The sequence below is a fragment of the Nilaparvata lugens genome, chromosome 13 (genome assembly GCF_014356525.2).
Source record: "Nilaparvata lugens isolate BPH chromosome 13, ASM1435652v1, whole genome shotgun sequence".
NCBI classification, from domain to species: Eukaryota; Metazoa; Arthropoda; class Insecta; order Hemiptera; family Delphacidae; genus Nilaparvata; species Nilaparvata lugens.
Genome location: NC_052516.1, coordinates 10,243,657 through 10,261,942, shown reverse-complemented (window position 1 = coordinate 10,261,942; position 18,286 = coordinate 10,243,657). Strand labels below are relative to the sequence as shown.

The 18,286-nt window shown below is 35.8% G+C and overlaps 1 protein-coding gene and 1 long non-coding RNA gene across 2 annotated transcripts in view; one reads left to right on the top strand and one right to left on the bottom strand.

Annotated features, from left to right (window-relative positions):
• The first annotated feature begins 543 nt into the window (after nt 1-543).
• On the top strand, nt 544-1,845 carry LOC120354009. The gene is made up of 2 exons (XR_005572759.1): nt 544-1,261; nt 1,639-1,845. It is a non-coding gene; the product is annotated as an uncharacterized LOC120354009 (long non-coding RNA).
• A 2,439-nt stretch (nt 1,846-4,284) lies between these two features.
• Nucleotides 4,285-18,286, bottom strand: part of LOC111049654 — a 73,164-nt gene continuing 59,162 nt past the window's right edge. The window contains 4 exon segments of the mRNA XM_039439789.1: nt 4,285-7,045; nt 9,948-10,043; nt 12,127-12,377; nt 13,805-14,008. Coding sequence (XP_039295723.1) covers nt 4,676-7,045; nt 9,948-10,043; nt 12,127-12,377; nt 13,805-14,008 — 2,921 coding nt within the window. The 3' untranslated portion in view covers nt 4,285-4,675.

Sequence of the window (18,286 nt, the reverse complement as noted above, 5' to 3'; positions counted from 1 at the left end):
CAAATTTGTTGAAGATGCTTTGCAGACAAAAATAATCGTTGTGAAAATGTAGACATCCATGTGCTTTCTATACTACCATATTTATGTTGATAACATATTGGAAAATGAATATTACGCTTCGATATATTAGAATCCATTAGCTAGGATATTAAAATCCATACATTCACCTACGGTTCATAAGCTAACAGTTTCGAATTTTCATATTAGATTAGATCAAATATTATAATTTTGCTTTTTGTGTAGTTGAGAAGTTGATATTGTGTTAATTATTCATATTGAATGAATATAGATCCCTATTTCATAAGAACAGTTTTCTTGGAAAATATCAATGTTCAAAGCTAGTCTACAGTCTCTAAAATATTGACTGGGGTTTTTGCTAATTTTAGTGTAATGAACAAACGTTCAATGCTAAGTTTTATATTAAAAGTACAAAGCTTTGTATTTTATTAAGGTTCAATTAATTGTCATAATTAGTCATAATTATTACGAATATCCAAATTAAATGCTGCAAATGGTAATAGCCAAAATTATAATAATTATTGAATGAACAAGACTAACAAATTATCAAAAAAACACAGATTTATTGATACTTAGAAAGACCGGTTTCGGTTATTACACCATTGTCGATCTCTGATAAACCCTGTTTATCTCTGATCTCTGTTTATCAGAGATTGACAATGGTGTAATAACCAAAACCGGTCTTTCTAAGTATCAATAAACCTGTGGTTTTTTGACAATTTCTTAGTCTTTTTCATTCAATAATTATTATCATTTTGGCTATTACCATTTGCAGCATTTAATTTGGATATTCGTAATAATTATGACAATTAATTGAACCTTAATAAAATACAAAGCTTTGTACTCTCAATACAAAAGTTAGTATTGAACGTTTGTTCATTACACTAAAATTAGCAAAAACCCCAGTCAATATTTTAGAGACTGTAGACCAGCTTTGAACATTGATACTTTCCAAGAAAACTGTTCTTATGAAATAGGGATCTATAAAATAGAATTATAGTACCATTTGAAATAAATAAAATAATAGATTAAGAATAAAATCAACTAGTTTCAGTGTTTACACCATCGTTAGGTTATAAAAATAAATTTCAAATAATCGTTTAACGTTTATAATTGTTTCAACTAACGTTTAGAAAACGTTTATTTGAAATTTATTTTTATATCCTGAATATGGTGTGAATTACACTGAAACCAGTTGTTATAATTTTTATTCTCAATCTTATTATTTTATTAATTTCTAAGGGTACTCAGATATAGATTTTTCAACTATAGCTGTGCTTAGTGAGAGAAGTTGTGTGTATTTTTGGGTAAAAAATTTTATAAAATAACTTGATCAATACCGGTATTCAATACGAAGTGATAATCAAGTGTTATATTTAAATATAGTTTGATGTTTTAATTTCTCTAAATTCAAAATGTTTAGCTTATACATATTTTTGGACGAAAATTGAACTTGAACGTTTTACAGTAGAAACATAACCTATTTTTTGGACATTTTATTAATTTATCAAAATTTAGGAATGGAATAGATTTGGGCCAAGCCTGTTGTTCCTTTCTAATCATATTTATATGATTTGTGATTCTGTCCACGAATAAATAAATAGATAAATAAATAAATAGGTACTATAATTCTATTTCATAAATAAAAGAAAGTCGCCATGAATTCATACATTTTAAGAAATAATTTTGTCTTTTCTTAAAGAAAGAAAGACAATTATTTTCAAGTACGTTATTTATGCGTGCTCTAAAGTAGCCTACATCATAACAACATTTTTCATTAATTACCATACAAATATTGATTAATTAATTAGAAACACTAAAAACTTGTTAAAACTTTAAAAATTCGTCTGCAAAGCATCCTCTTAAGTGAGATTCACTCCATACTATCAGCATTTTAATGGGAAGCATCACGTTTACTATTATTCAGTATTGAAGTTATTAATTTTTTAAAATAAAAAATGCTGGCATTTTAACGTCAACCTCACTACACCAATATGCTCCAGTACCAACTTAACATCAGTCCATATTGTTAGATATTATGTACTCAGTTGTTGCTTGATTAAAATACTCCTATCTACATATTAAACAAACCTCATTGCACAATATTTACAAGTATTTCTGTCTCAGTTGCACAAATAGTATCCCACTCACTCACACACAGTGTTGAATATGGTTTCTACTACAATAATATAGTATACACTTCATCAATTTGATCATTGAACGATTTTGCTCAAATCACTTTGTCAATATATCGATTAATATACCTTTACTTCAGCTCTATGGTTGTAGATGATTTAGCTAGTATTCATAACCAATGGTGACCATAATTACTATAATAATATTTATATTTACTTTTTCGCTCTATTTGTAGATGATTACGGGCAGTTTGCACAGTGACAGTTTAAACTAAATTTCATTTTAAACTGGATTAAATCCGTATCAAGTCTCGTTTGTTATGTGGTTCATTTTGAGTTTAAGCTACCAGCTGATTGAATTCAGTTTAAGCTTTGACTGAGCAAACGGCCCTAAGTGTCTGTAGCTAATGTCGATGATTAACAACAACACATAATTTACACCCTGTTGCACGTACGTCTATTAAATTTAACCACGGATCAATGACGTTCAATTCGCTCATCACTCGTATATCATTCGTGTGCCGTATCTTGCTGACGAAACCTGTTGTAATTGATTTAGTTCATTGTCAAAAATGAACAAATGGTATAGATGCTGGCTTTGTAAATCAGAGTCCCGGGTTCGAATCCCGGGCCGGGCAAGATATTTTTCCCGGGCCACTCTTGTATTTTAGATGCCCACATGTTATTAAGATAAGTTAAAAATTTTCCCACTGCAAGGTTTATATATTTTGGAGGCTCTTTGTTTTATTGATGACAATAAAGATAGGTTCAATACAGGAGAGTTGTTCCACTCATACAATACCAGATATAGACAAAACCTCAGAGACGACATTCATCGAACTGGTATGTATGAGAGGGGGGGGGGAAGAGTGCAGGAAATCGGCTTTATAATTCATTGCCAACACGCGTAAAGGCTCTTACAGGTGAAAAGTTCAGAATTAAGGTGAGGGAGGAGTTGTTGCAGGTTTGTTCTTATTCCAATGAGGATTTTTTTTCGCATTATGGAATGCAAAGATTGACAACTTAGATTATAATTGACCCCTTTCATAGGTGGTCAGTTGGATGAAAAATGAAATGAAATAATAAACCGGCTGTCTAACAGCAGTGGTTAATTCATGTCAGAGGCCCTGAATTTGATCAGGTGCGACCTGAAAATTCTGACACCAGACCTGAGCCAGCCAGGTCACTCGGCATTCAGCTAAATTCACACACAACAGTGAACACTAAAAATATAATTCCCACAAGTTATATTGGGACTATTCACACTCAGCCCGGCTGAGTGTGTATGAATATCCCCATTAGAACACATGAGGATTATATTTTCACTGTTCACTGTAGTGTGCGAACTCAGTTCTATTATTACTATTAACGTCAAATGAACACAGTATTTTTAGTTCTCGCGGCATTAGCACGGTTAATGACGTCACTTAACCACGATTAAATCTAATAGACGTACTTGCAACCGTGAGATAGACTCCACCATTGATCATACATGAATCAGTTTATACACGATCTTTCAATCAATGAAAATTTGTTAATCGTTGATCATCAGAACAATAAAACATTACTGATCATGACACTTAATCATTACTACAATAATATACACTTGATCATTGAAAGATTTTCCTCATCAGATTAATAATATCAATCAGCATCACTATTGTAAAAGATTTTGATCTTCTTAAAATTCTTCAATTAATTTCAATTCAATTCAGTAATATCAATCAACATCACTTTCATAATCTACACTATTACGATCATACTTTATACACTGATACTGCACCACTATTACATTGAATGATTTTGCTCATATCTTTATATTAATATTATTGAAGAACAGCACTGTTGTGATCCACACTATCACGATCATAATTTATACACTTAACCACTTTGCTAATAAGTTGACAACTGTCAACCATTTGAATGTCATACGTTGTACAAGTAGTTGGCAAACGTTGATATGTTGACGACTTTGTCAACCTCAACCATTTCTAGCCACTGTCAACCATTTGAATGTCATACGTTGTACAAGTAGCTGACAAAGAAGTTGACAAACGTTGATACGTTGACGACTTTATCAACCTCAACCATTTCTAGCCACTGTCAACCATTTGAATGTCATACGTTGTACAAGTAGCTGACAAAGAAGTTGACAAACGTTGATACGTTGACGACTTTGTCAACCTCAACCATTTCTAGCCACTGTTAACCTGATATTGTACAATCACTATGTTGATAAGTTGATGACTTCAATCATCTATAGCGACAGGGCTACAATATTTAGCTTATCATATCGATTAACATCAGTATCGTAATCTACACAATAACGACCATAATATATACATTTCACCACAATGTTTATAAGTTGATGACTTTGTTAACCTCAGCGGCAAATCTATTTCACAGGGCTATCTATATTTTTCTGGTTAGTGAGTTCAAAACCAGCCCATCCACTGGGGTGGATACACCGGCGGCGGGTACAGAGCAGCAGGGGTGGCCGGTGGCAGGAGCATAGTTAAGGGTTATTGTGGTGGGGGTTGCGGCGGCAGATGCGGATAGGGGTGGGGGTTCATCAGATAGGGATTGTAGGGGTTGTAGGGGCTGGCGGGGGGGAACTGGTGGGTGGGAGGAGCCACCGCGGGAACACCCCCCCTGGAAGGTGGCTGGAAGCTGGTCGGTTCAGGCCGATGAAACGCGCTGTACATCCTGGAGAAGTCCGACGTTGCACCACTGGAGGTTGTGGACGGTTGCTGACTAGGCGGGGGAGTTGTCTGAGGATGGTAGGTGGACGATCTACTGTAGCCCGAGCCGACAGCAGCGGCCGTGAAGGGGTTCGGAGGCAGATATGTTTGGTCGTAGCTGCCAGCGTAGGGTGTATCCTTCACATCTTTCCGTTGAACTGTAGCCGAGGTGACCGTGCTTGAAGGGTAGTAGCCGGTTGCGCTGCTGCTAGGGTAACCGGTGAACCCTTGGTAGTAGTCCCGGGGTGCCGGCGTCTGCCTGAAGTCTTGACGGTAGTTGTAGTCCGGGGCACTCCCATACTGTGCCGAGGTGATCGTACTGCTGGGCTTGGAGTTGTCCACCGGGAATATGCTGATGGAATGGTCGGATATTGTCTTCAGATGACTTAACGCTGGATGGTAGCTGCTGGTAGGTTCTGAGCTCTTGGACAGTGCATCAGCTGTGTACTCCGTAGAGGTATACCTACGACCAGTCGAGGTTAACCCTGGGGTATGGTGGTATGTGGGCGGAGGGTTTGCAGCGACCGGGGTCATTGACACTGCTGGATTGAACCCAACTGGAGGAGGGTTGATAGACACGGCTGACGAAGGCCGAGATGTGTTGGGCGAGTTGATAGGAACTGACGGGGATGGAGCAGAGGAAGCAACCGGGCTGACTGTCACTGAGCTGCCCAGATGTTTGGGCAAAGGTGGGTGACTTCCCGCCTCTGATTGCCCACTTCTGGACATCGATGGGTGACTCCCCACCTCCGATTGCCCACTTCTGGACATCGATGGGTGACTCCCCACCTCCGATTGCCCACTTCTGGACATCGGTGGGTGACTCCCCACCTCCGATTGCCCACTTCTGGACATTGATGGGTGACTCCCCAACTCCAATTGCCCACTTCTGGACATCGATGGGTGACTCCCCACCTCCGATTGCCCACTTCTGGACATCACAGGAGATGCACCTGGACTACTGTAGCGACTGTGCATGTAGTCATCACTCCTCAAAGCTGAAGGATTTGAGACTGGATGCTGTTGTTGATCACTCCTCAAAGATAGAGGGTTTGACATCTGTTGTTGGTGTGGTACCATCTGAGGATGACGACTCTCTTTTTCGGCTGGAGCTGTCCCAAGAGCAGCTGATGGAGCAGAACCCATACTACTTGATGTGGTTCCAATAGAACCCGCCATACTTGAGGCATGAGAACTTGTGCTTGTTGTTGTAGCATGGGAGCCCATAATTGATGAGGTGGAATGACCCATGTTTGATGTAGTCGAACTACCCATGGTTGATGTCATGGAACTACCCATGTTGGATGTCATGGAACTACCCACGTTCGATGTAGTAGAACTACCCATGTTTGATGAGCTGGAATGACCCATGTTTGATGTGGTGGAACTACCCATGTTTGATGTGGTGGAACTACCCATGTTTGATGTGGTGGAATGACTCATGCCTGATGTAGCCGCAAGTCCCATGCTTGTGGTTGTGGCATGGGAAGCTCCCACACTACTTGAGGATGTTGTGGTGTGAGGGGAACTTGCTGCACTTGATGTAGAGGAATGGGAAGTGACACTACTTGTTGTGGTAGCATTGCTTGATGATGTTGCTGCACCTTGAGAGGCAACGTTTGTTGTTGTGGAATGTGAACCACCCATACTAGATGTTGACTGTTGTCCAGCATTGGGCGCCATTTTGTTACCTGCAGCACTACTGGATGCAGTGGATGTTGCAACAGAAGGGCTCCCAGAACGGTTTCCAGCACCTGAAGTGAAACTACTCTTCTTAGCTGCTGCCTGTTGGCTTGCAGCAGACATCCGCTGCTGACTCATCTGTCGACTCGCTGCCATTGAACGCATTCTGTGCGACGCCTGCCGCTGCTGCTGCATATGATGATTGTCCAACTCCTCCTCATCATCCTCATCGTCATCGTCATCATCGTCCTCATCATCATAGTCATCATCATCTACATCATGCAGCAGTTCCTCCTCAGTGCTCCTCAGCCGCTCCTGTTCACTGGACACTTTGCGCTTAGCGGAGTTCTCCACTGAGGCAGAGTCCTGGCGCTGGCTCGCCTCTGAGGCACCTGAGCTGGCCGAGGCACTTCGCTGAGGCTGCTTGTCCTTGTCATCAGTGTTGTCATCAGACCCCTTGTCCTTGTCCTGGACAAGATTCACAAACTTGAACACTGTTCTTTCAAAAGCATTCAATCACCAATCTCATGCTAAACACTAAATAAAATATTCTCGTATTTTCTTGGTGTTATTTTGTGATCTTTCAAAAGCATTCAATCACATGCTACAGAAAAAAATATTCTATCTGCTTTGTGTTGTTTAGTGATATTTGAAAAGCATTCAATCAACCATCTCATGCTAAACACTAAATAAAACATTTTTGTATTTTCTTGGTGTTATTTTGTGATCTTTCAGAAGCATTCAATCACATGCTACAGAAAACGAAATTGTATCTGCTTTGTGCTGTTTAGTGATATTTGAAAACCATTCAATCAACCATCTCATGCTATACACAAAATAAAAGAATCTTGCATTTGTTTGGTGTTATTTTGTAATCTTTCAAAACCATTCAATCACATGCTACAGAAAAAAATTGCATCTGCTTTGTGTTGTTTAGTGATATTTGAAATCCATTCAATCAACCATCTCATGCTAAACACAAATGAAAGAATCTTGAATTTGTTTGGTGTTATTTTGTAATCTTTCAAAAGCATTCAATCACATGCTACAGAAAAAAATTGTATCTTTCTCGTGCTGTTTAGTGATATTTGAAAACCATTCACGAACCATAACCTCTTTTGTGAACTTATTTTCAATCGAAATTCGGGAATAGAATAGTAAGGGCTATAAGCCTGTTTTTCCATTTCAAATCATTTTATGATTGTGTTTCTGTCTCTGTTGAATAAATAAATAAATCACCTATCACAATGTGATGAGCCATAGCCTACTGTAGATAGAGTAAGCCATGGATGAACATGTCATGCTACACACAAAATACAATCATCTTGCATCTGTTTTGTGTTGTTAAGTGATATTCTAAAAGTGCTCAATCACCCATCACATGCTATACACAAAAAATCTCAATCTACGTATTATGATCTTTCAAAAGCATTCAATCAAACATCACTATTAGTTGAAGCATCTTTTGTATATTTGTTTTTCCGTGTATTCTTGTATCTTTTTGGTGCTGTTTTGTGATCTATCAAGAGCATTAAAACATCAATCACATGCTACACACAAAAAAAAGAATCTTGTATCTATTTGGTGCTGTTTGTGATCTTTCAAAATCATTTAATCACACACACACATCACATGCTATACTAGAATAAATTAACCTTCAATGTACAAAGTGATATTTAGTGATATCCTTTTTTAAAATCCCATCAAATATGTTAGACACAAAATAAATTAATCTTCGATCTATATGGTGTTGTTTAGTGACCTTTTCAAAGCGCTCAACCACCCATCACAACATGCTACACAAATAATAAAAGTATCTCCTTTCTATTTGGTGTTCTTTGATTGTTAAATCATCCTTCAAAATTGAAAATTGACAATTCTATTTTGTGTTTTTTGGACATCAAAAGAAAGTTTTTTGACAAAAAGTAACTAAACCTGGATTTTTATATCAGCCTTCAACATTCAAAATTGACATTGTATAGTTTTTGGTTCTTCAAGTGCAATCTTTCAAAAATTGAAAGGAATTGAAATGATTACATTATTTCCATTTCAATATTTATCGCTCATAAATAACATTTCAATACAGTCTGAATAAAATAAATTGGAACATGAGTTTCCAGCAATAAAATATCGGCATTGCCAGATTATGAGAAATTTATTTATTTATTTATTAGAACAGTCACAAACACGATATTTGGAAAGAGAAACAGGCAATTGCCCAAAACTTCTTCAATTCATTGATTTTGGCACATAAATAGTCCAAAGTGAGGTTAAGTTTCTTTAATTGTGACTTTCTCATGCAAACAATGTCACTGAATATATATTCAATGTGACAGCATTGTTGTCATTATTTTAGTGACATCTTCTGCCATGCATTATGATGAAAAAATTATGACAATATTGATACTGTAACTCGGCACACCAGGCAGATAATTGAATACATTGAAGTATTGTCATTATTTTAGTGACATCTTCTGCCATGCATTATGATGAAAAAATTATGACAATATTGATACTGTAACTCGGTAAATCTTCTTCAGATCCACAGTCACGCTACACGGGGAAATGGAAACCTGGTCCTGCCCGGGGTGAGATTGGAAAGATCCAGGAAAAGTTTTCCCATATCTGGCATCAGATTTTTCAATAGGCTACCTGATGAAGTAAGAGAGCTGCCTCTGGTGAGCTTTAAGAAGCGGGTCAAGTCATGGCTGGTCGCCAACCCGTTCTATTCCATTCATGAGTTTGACGAGTCTGACCCAAGCACTATGTAAATTGACTGTGTAAAGCACTAAGTAAATTGCCGACTGTGATAATAGAGTTTCTATGGTTTTAGTTTGTTCACGATTTATTGTAAAAGTAGGTATAGATTAAAATTAGAATAGGCTGTATAGACTGTGATAGAATTGAAGTTTAGTAATTGTTTATTGATATTTCTGTATTATTATTTATTATTTTCTTGTGAGAAACCGAATAGCTTTGAAGCCTGCTCTTGCACTGCATGTTGTGTATTATCTTTATTTATGTATTGTTATTGTAATTCTGTTAGAAATTTTATTGTAATGACATGGCCTAGTGTACTGTATGTATTTTCTGGCTGTAATAAAATCATTGAATCATTGAATCATATAGATCAGCTGGCAATCGAATATATATAGATTCAGATTGACTCAAGTGGAATGAAAATTCATCAGTGTTTGCATCAATCATTTACAATGTGGGATTAAAAAAATATTGAAATTCATAAATATATACTAATAGTCAATGGGGCTGAGGCATGGAAGAAATTAGAAATAGCAATAAGACATATTGGTAGCAGATCCACAAATAATTGAAACAGATTATTCAAATTTTTAATAAAACTTTTATTTACCTTCGATTCGTCAGTTGACGGATTTCGTTCAACTTTAGCTTGACCTCTCACTGTACTGGAAGCAGGAGCGTCTACTTTTTTCTTTGTTACTGTCACCTTCAAAGAGAAACATGAAAAACAATTATATAGTTTTCCAACTTAATCAAGGATTTCGAACATCAACAAATCTCAACTGATATTCGACACAATTAGAATCAGAATATGACGTTGTCTGTAACTATGATCAGTTGAATGGCAATAAAATTATAATTATTTATAATAATAATAATAATAATAATAATAATAATAATAATAATAATATCGAGTGACCTGGATGGCTGAGGTCTGGTGTCAAGAGTTTTCAGGTCGCAACTGATCAATTTCAGGGCCTCTGACATGACCTAACGACTGCTTTTTAGGCAGCCGGGACCGACGACTTAACGTGTCCATCCGAAACACAGGAGTGGCCCGAGATAAATATCTTACCCGGGCCGGGATTTGAACCCGGGCCTCTGAATCAGAAAGCCAGCATCTGATCCACTCGACTACGGCCACTCCGTATTATTTATAATCATTCATCATAACAAAAGCTTTCACTGTAACCAGAACTCAAGGATAATACCATAGAGAAACGATAGCATAGGTCGTTTATGTTCCAAATTTCAAGCAGATTACTGTCGACTACCGTACTGTCTATTATTACTGTTTTGTTAGGGTGAGAGTGTAAAAACGGCACAGTATGAGAGACTACCAGCGTCACATAGCTTCACAAAAATAACTACTAGGACTATCAGCTTGAGTTAACAGTGACATTTAGAACTTAAACACCCTATACCATGGGATATCTTCCTATGCTATCTTTTCTCTATTATAATACTTACAGTAAGAACAGTATGAGAGACTACCAGCGTCACATAGTTTCACTAAAATACATACTAGAACTATTGGCTTGAGTTAACAGTGAAATTTAGAACTTAAACACCCTATACCATGAGATATCTTCCTATGCTACATTTTCTCTATTATAATACTAACTTAGGGTCGTTTACACAGTGCCAGTTTAAACTAAATTTCATTCTAAACTGGATTAAATCAGTATCAAGTATCGTTCGCTATAATGTGGTTCATTTTGAGTTTAAGCCAACAGCTGGTTAAAATCAGTTCAAGCTTTGACTGTGCAAACGGCCTTTACAGTGAGAACAGTATTAGAGACTACCAGCGTCACATAGCTTCACTAAAATACATACTAGAACTATTGGCTAGAGTTAACAGTGAAATTTAGAACTTAAACACCCTATAACATGAGATATTTTCTTATGCTATTTTCTCTAGTATATTGTAGTATTCTGTATGAAGCAGTAGTATTTGAAAAAAAAGCATTATACTCACTAATTCTCATTATACTCAATAATTCTCTAACTGATTTTGAGGTGTGTTCTGCGAGACAATCAGCCGTATTGGCTGTGAATTTTTCGTAATTTTTTGTCTTTTGCAGCTTTAATATAATAAGATTCTGAATGAAGCAGTAGTATTTAAAAAAATAAGCATTATACTCACTAATTCTCAATATACTAATTCTCATTATACTCAATAACTTTCTAAGTGTTTGTCTTTTCGGTCTCAAAATTTTATAGTTTTTTCAAAGTTTGGAATTTTCTTATTAATTGTGATTGATTTAATCTAATTTAGAAGATTTTTTTTAATTTAAAAATGATTTTTGTGTGTTTTGAATTGTAAATTGAATGTGTAATTGAAGAATGTTAAAACACATAACCTAGCTATATTTGGATTGTTGTATAAATTGGAATTGGAACCGTTTTGGGCTTATAAGCCTGTGGTACTTTTCTGTGAGTTGTGTTATTCTGAATTATTAAATAAATAAATAACTGATTTTGAGGTGGGTTCTTCGAGACAATCAGCCGTATTGGCTGTGAATTTTTCGTATTTTTTGTCTTTTGCAGCATTAATATAATAAGATTCTGAATGAAGCAGTAGTATTTTTTTTTAAATGAAGCATTATACTCACTAATTCTCATTATACTCAATAATTCTCTAACTGATTTTGAGGTGGGTTCTCCGAGACAATCAGCCGTATTGTATTGGCTGTGAATTTTTCGTATTTTTTGTCTTTTGCAGCATTAATATAATAAGATTCTGAATGAAGCAGTAGTATTTTTTTTTAATGAAGCATTATACTCACAGTAACAGGAGGTGTCTCGCCGAAATAAGGTTTGGTGGTGGCTATGGGTTGCTTGGGCGTGCCCCAGGGCCGGTTGCTGTTCTGACCGAGCATGCGTGCCAGGGGCCGATTTGCGCCCCCTGCCCCTCCGGCCCCGCCAGCCCGGCTGGTGATGCCCGTAGAGCCCCCGCTGCCGCGCGGAATTATCGAAATGTTGTTGCGCATAATCGGGAGATTTTGGACGCGGGAGCGATTCGGTTGTACCGCAACTTCTGGACAGAAACAAAACAGTGATTAGTTTTAGAATTATTTTTCATTTTATTTTGTGTTTTTCAAGGTCTATTTTCATTTCATTTCATTTCATTTCATTTATTCAACTCAAAACAAAACAGATACAAAAATAATCATATACACTTTGTGATATATTATCCCTCTAGCTACAAGCTACTTGAGGGATTAAAAAAAATTAAATTTAATCAATAAATAATATAAATACAGGTCATGGCACAATCCCGTGATGCATTGCAAAATCGCCATTTTATGGGGTTCTAGTTCACTATTTTTCAAATTTATCAGCTGTTATCATTATAGATTGAACAACATGATGTGTTATTTTGTTATATTGTTCAAGGAATATTGCTTGGCTTCGAATTGTAAAATAAATTCTTTCCACATAATATTTAGATTCCAACTAGGAACTGAGAATTGTTGATTTTTAGATTGGGAACTTCAAACTCTTTTTGAGGTTTGCCTTTTGTCCCAATGCCTTATGAATCATAACAAGTTACAAGAATAAGAACAATTTCTAATAATAAAAAAAGTAAATTATTGAACCATTTATTGTTGAATTTTTATTATTAAAAAATCTAAAACCTGAAATTTACATAATTAAAAAATCTAAAACCTGAAATTTACATAATTAAAAAATCTAAAACCTGAAATTTACATATTATCTGAACCAGAATATCGTTTTTAAAAAGCTTGATACATAATTTTGTTATGAGCAGATTGGAATTTCAAATGTACCGCCATAAAGACCCCATAAAATGGCCGCTCCATAAGGAACACGAGTGTCATGACCTGTATTTATAGACCTTGGTGTTTTTTATTTATTCAAGTATTTTTTTTATACAGAGTGTCCTATCAAAGATGTAACAGCCGAAGACAATAGATTCTACATGAAATTTTCAACATTATATGTCGAGTGACATTTTCTTATATCAACCTCAGTTTTCGATTATCGATTTTTAAAATATAGATTTTTCGATATTTTTTAAAAACGTCAATAAAGCTGCGTTTACACCAAAGTTATAGCTTTTTGGATATGTTTAGTAAATTGAATAAGTTCCTCAATAAATTATATTTTCAGAAAAAATTTTTTGTTTTATTCAATCAACAGTACCATGAAGAATTTATCCTCTAAATTTCATGGAGTTATCTCTTACCGAATTTGAAATGTTCTGTCCCAAAAAGTTAAACTTTAGGCGCTCGTATCTCAAAAAGTAATGATCGGAAAAAAATGTTTTCCTGAGAAAACTTTTTCATTTTGATAGCTTGATGATATACAAATCGAAAAACATTGAAAAATATCACCAGTAGAAAGTTTATTTTTAGCCTTTGCACAACCTTAAAGTCTAGAAGTTAGCTAAGTACCGAGCTCGGAAACCGGCCCATAATGATTTAGATTGTTTGCAGTTACCTTTCTTTCCCTCGAAGGTGAACTCTCGCTTGTCAGTCTTCTTGTCTCCCTTGTTGCCGACCTTGATGGCTGTCCTGATGGCAATTATCTTTCCGTTCTCCAGCTGCATGTAGATGCCCTTGGGGCTCTTCAACACCATCACCTTCTGCCCTGCCTTCAGCACTATTGAAGAACGGTCGGGCGAATTGGTCGGGATAACCACGTCTGCAAAAACAACACAAATTTGTTTAGTCGAACAAAATTCACCAATGATTTTGTTTTTGGTGATAATATTATCCATATTATAACATTTCAATTCAATTCAATTTTATTTTCATGTTATGCATCGTATATAATACAATATTAACACAAGTCATAAACATCACATCATAAATACATTACATATTTTACTACAATATTTATATAATATAGTCTAAATCATTGAAAAAATAAGCTAATATCACAGATGGAATTGAAGTTAGATGAACCAAAAGTCTCAATTCTGAGAAGTTGTAGATCATAGAATTAAGTGGCATTTTTAGTTTTTAATTAACCATAATTCAATTTATTACTTGTAATGGCTAAACAATGGTAAGCAAAGACAATAGTCACATACATTCAAATTTCAAAGTAACATTCATTTACAAAGTATTTCATTTATTATGGATAAATTTAGATTTTTTAATAACGGGTGTTTCAAAAAGAATGACCCAGTTTTAAACAGTTATATTTATTTTTTTAAATGGTGCACACAAGCCAATTTTACATCAAATTACTCACAGAAGTATCAAGTTTATGATGATGTATTATAAGTGTACCATGTGCTATCCTTTTGAGGTTCGGACGACATCTAGACGGTAGCCAAATTCATCCCAGACTGTTCGCAAGATGTCTTCTTGGACTGTAGCTACTGCATTAGTTATCCTGGTTTTTAGCTCCTCAATATCAAGTGCTAAGGGAGGACCATAAACACGATCTTTAACGTATCCCCACAGGAAAAAATCATACGGTGTTATGTCAGGAGACCGTGGAGGCCAGGAATGCATAGCCTTGCGGTCCTGAGCGCCCTATCCAACGTTGAGGCAGCTGGTGTTCAGGAAATGGCGTACATTCTTGTGCCATCAAAAGGAGGGCACATAGAGCACTTATATAGTATATTTCGCACCTAGAGCAGAAAATGAGATTTTTCCAGCTCGAAATCGGTTTTCAAGAAAAGATTGAGAGCTGGAAAAACATTTTTGCCCGTGGTGCGAACGATATTTTTCCTCACACTACAGGTATTGCTGACAAAATAAATAAAGAATACTCGTTAAGCTATCGTACCTATCTCTTGATTTTAGTGGTAGAAGATTTGCAGTCAGGATTTCAGATTCTTTTAAAATTTCACTTGGAATACCACAGTCATCTTCAAGCATTTTTGAAAATTCAGAATGCACTAATCAACAATAATTGAATAAAACTGGATGCGAAGCGAATTAGTTTGATTCGAAACTGGAACTGAAATCATGGCGACTTCAGCTGATGATGAAAGTGGACACTCGCCCGATCTAGCGGATGACTTATCAACTACTTCCATGAGCGGCTGGAAAGAGACAACTTTCTGGCCTAGACCGGAAAAGAAACCCTTTTCTGACGTCGTCTGCAAACAAGGTCTTTCAGATCTACGTAGGGACTGGAAAACAGATGCTTTCTGTGCAGTGTGGCGAAAATACACTATCATAAACTTGATACTTCTGTGAGTAGTTTGATGTGAAGTTGGTTTGTATGGACCATTTTTTTAAAATAAATATAGCTGTTTAGAATTGGGTCATTCTTTTAGAAACACCCGGTATAAATTCGTGATATTTTCAGACAATATTCTAGTGCTTTATTATTAAAATTCAATACACACATTCAGTACAATTGAGTACAACAGTTTTTTGCACAAAATTTTATTCCCTATTTAATTATTGTTAATAATTTAAGGCGTTTTTCAGCTCTCCGATCGGCTGATATAGGGTAGGCACTTCGAGAGAGCTTCCTGTCCTGTCGTGCCGACTGAAAAAATGTGGTCTCGCCTTAGGAGAAACAATGTAACAGATGAAGAACACACACACACACACACACACACACACACACACACACACACACACACACACACACAGAACAGCTGAAAATTCATGCAATCTAGCCAGCTGACAGCTGAATCTAAACCTATAGTGAGGTCCACGTTATAATGGCAGTGTTTGATTAGCAATGGTATTGCCATCCTTGTCTATCATTCAACAAAGCGGATAGCGCTATCTCTTTCTTGCTTTGCTGTATTGCCAGATCGTCTTATAACAATGTAGAATTAATAATTAACAAAATAATCCATCTTAATTATAAAAATTCATTTTGGAATTATTGAAAAATATAATTTCTTACTTAATAAAATATAATTGATTATTTTAAAACGAGAATGAACAGTTGATATTACATCAATAAATCTGTATCAGCTACCGTCTATAGAAGGCATTGACAAGATAGAGGATCGACAACATTGTGCTACTATCTTTCTCCACTGCCATTATAACGTGGACCTCACTATAGTATAAAAGTGTTGACAGCTCTTTAAATATTTCATTCAACTTGAGATGGCTATGGCTGTAGGGTAACTTCAGTGCACAGTGCTAAAAAATATTTGGCTGGTCATGAAATAAATGAATAAATAATATGTTCTTGGTCATCCATAACTTTTAAAAATCTGGTGTGGTGCACTCACACAACTTTCCTTGCCGTTATGAAAATTGATCACCTGACGCTAGTGTACACGCGCATCTCAAGTCTACTATTCAAAGATATGAGACAGCTGGTGATAGGACAATAACGCTGGAGACACACGAGCACTGCTATCTCTTCATAGTGAATGATTTAATAGAACCAACACTTCCCAACATTTTGCAATTATTTAATAATCACATTTTTTCGAATTTCAAACTTATTTCCAATTTTAGGTGAAAATGTTACTGGACATTAATTGCAGAGATTTTCATGCTCTATCTTTTCCACTTGAAATTTGTTGTTTAAATTGTGTATGAAGGCTGATAATTGAGAATCTGAAATCAAACTTTGCATAGATGGGGCGGAGCTCCTGAAATTTTTACAGATATAAAACTTGTGGCAGTTGATAGAGCTTATCGATGACTATTTCAGGTATAACTTTAATCAAAATCGTTGGAGCCGTTTTCGAGAAAATCGCGAAAAACCCTGTTTTTGACAACATTTTCGTCATTTTAGCCGCCATCTTGAATCGCATTCGATCGAAATTGTTCGTGTCGGATCCTTATATTGTAAGGACCTTACGTTCCAAATTTCAAGTCATTCCGTTAATTGGGAGATCAGATATCGTGTACACAGACGCACATACACACACACATACAGACCAATACCCAAAAAACAACTTTTTTGGACTCAGGGGACCTTGAAACGTATAGAAATTTAGAAATTGGGGTATCTTAATTTTTTTCGGAAAGCAATACTTTCCTTACCTATGGTAATAGGACAAGGAAAGTAAAAACTAAACAGCTCAATTTCCCATATGGTTCAGTATCACAGGAAATGGTCAAAACAGGTACTTGATGAACAAACTGAGCTCTTGACGAACTGAGACAACCGTTCAAGTTATTTTTTGACTTTTCAAGAATTCGATGTTCTCTTAATTAGACAATTATATATTCTGAGTGTAGTAAAATTTATTATTAAGCATAAAACTGATTTTCCTTCTACAAATAACGCTGCCATCAGTCTATACAACCTAAGAAATACAACAAATAAATATTTAATTTACAATAGAAACCATCAGAAGACAACTTATATGCATAAGCAGTAAAATCATTAATACAATCCCCGAACAGTATATTGAATGCGCGAAAATAACTAAAAAATCTGGTGTGGTACACTCACACAACTTTCCTTGCTCATTGAACTATTTAAAATTTTACATCTATTTTCGCTTAAATTCCCCTTATTTCCCCTTATTTTGATCAAATATTTCTCTTGTAAAAAAAACATCCACGGAACAAAGTGCCCTTTTTAAAACCCTACCTTAAAATGTCCAATATAGTTCGCTAAATAAACCTAAGCCTCATTATCAAACGAGAATAATTTAGGGGAATAACATAATGACGATTGACGGCAACATATTTGCAACTACAATGAGACTACTGTATATGTGTATATACAATTGTTTTCAGAATACTTTTTCCTTTATGTAAATTGTGAAATTCGATGATTTTTTTGAAATTCGTCAAAACAGCTGTTCTACAGATGAAATATCTTGACTATGACTGTGTTATTTTTATAAACTGCTCTACCTACCCACGGTATATGGAAGAAGAAAAAGTAAAAACCGTGTTCCTACCTACCTCATGCACGAGAAGGAGGTTACAAAGTCCATTTCTCAAGGATTGGGTGAACCCCCCCATTAGTACCCCAGGAAAAAGACTCATGTCAGTTGATATAGCTAATAAATAACTATACGGG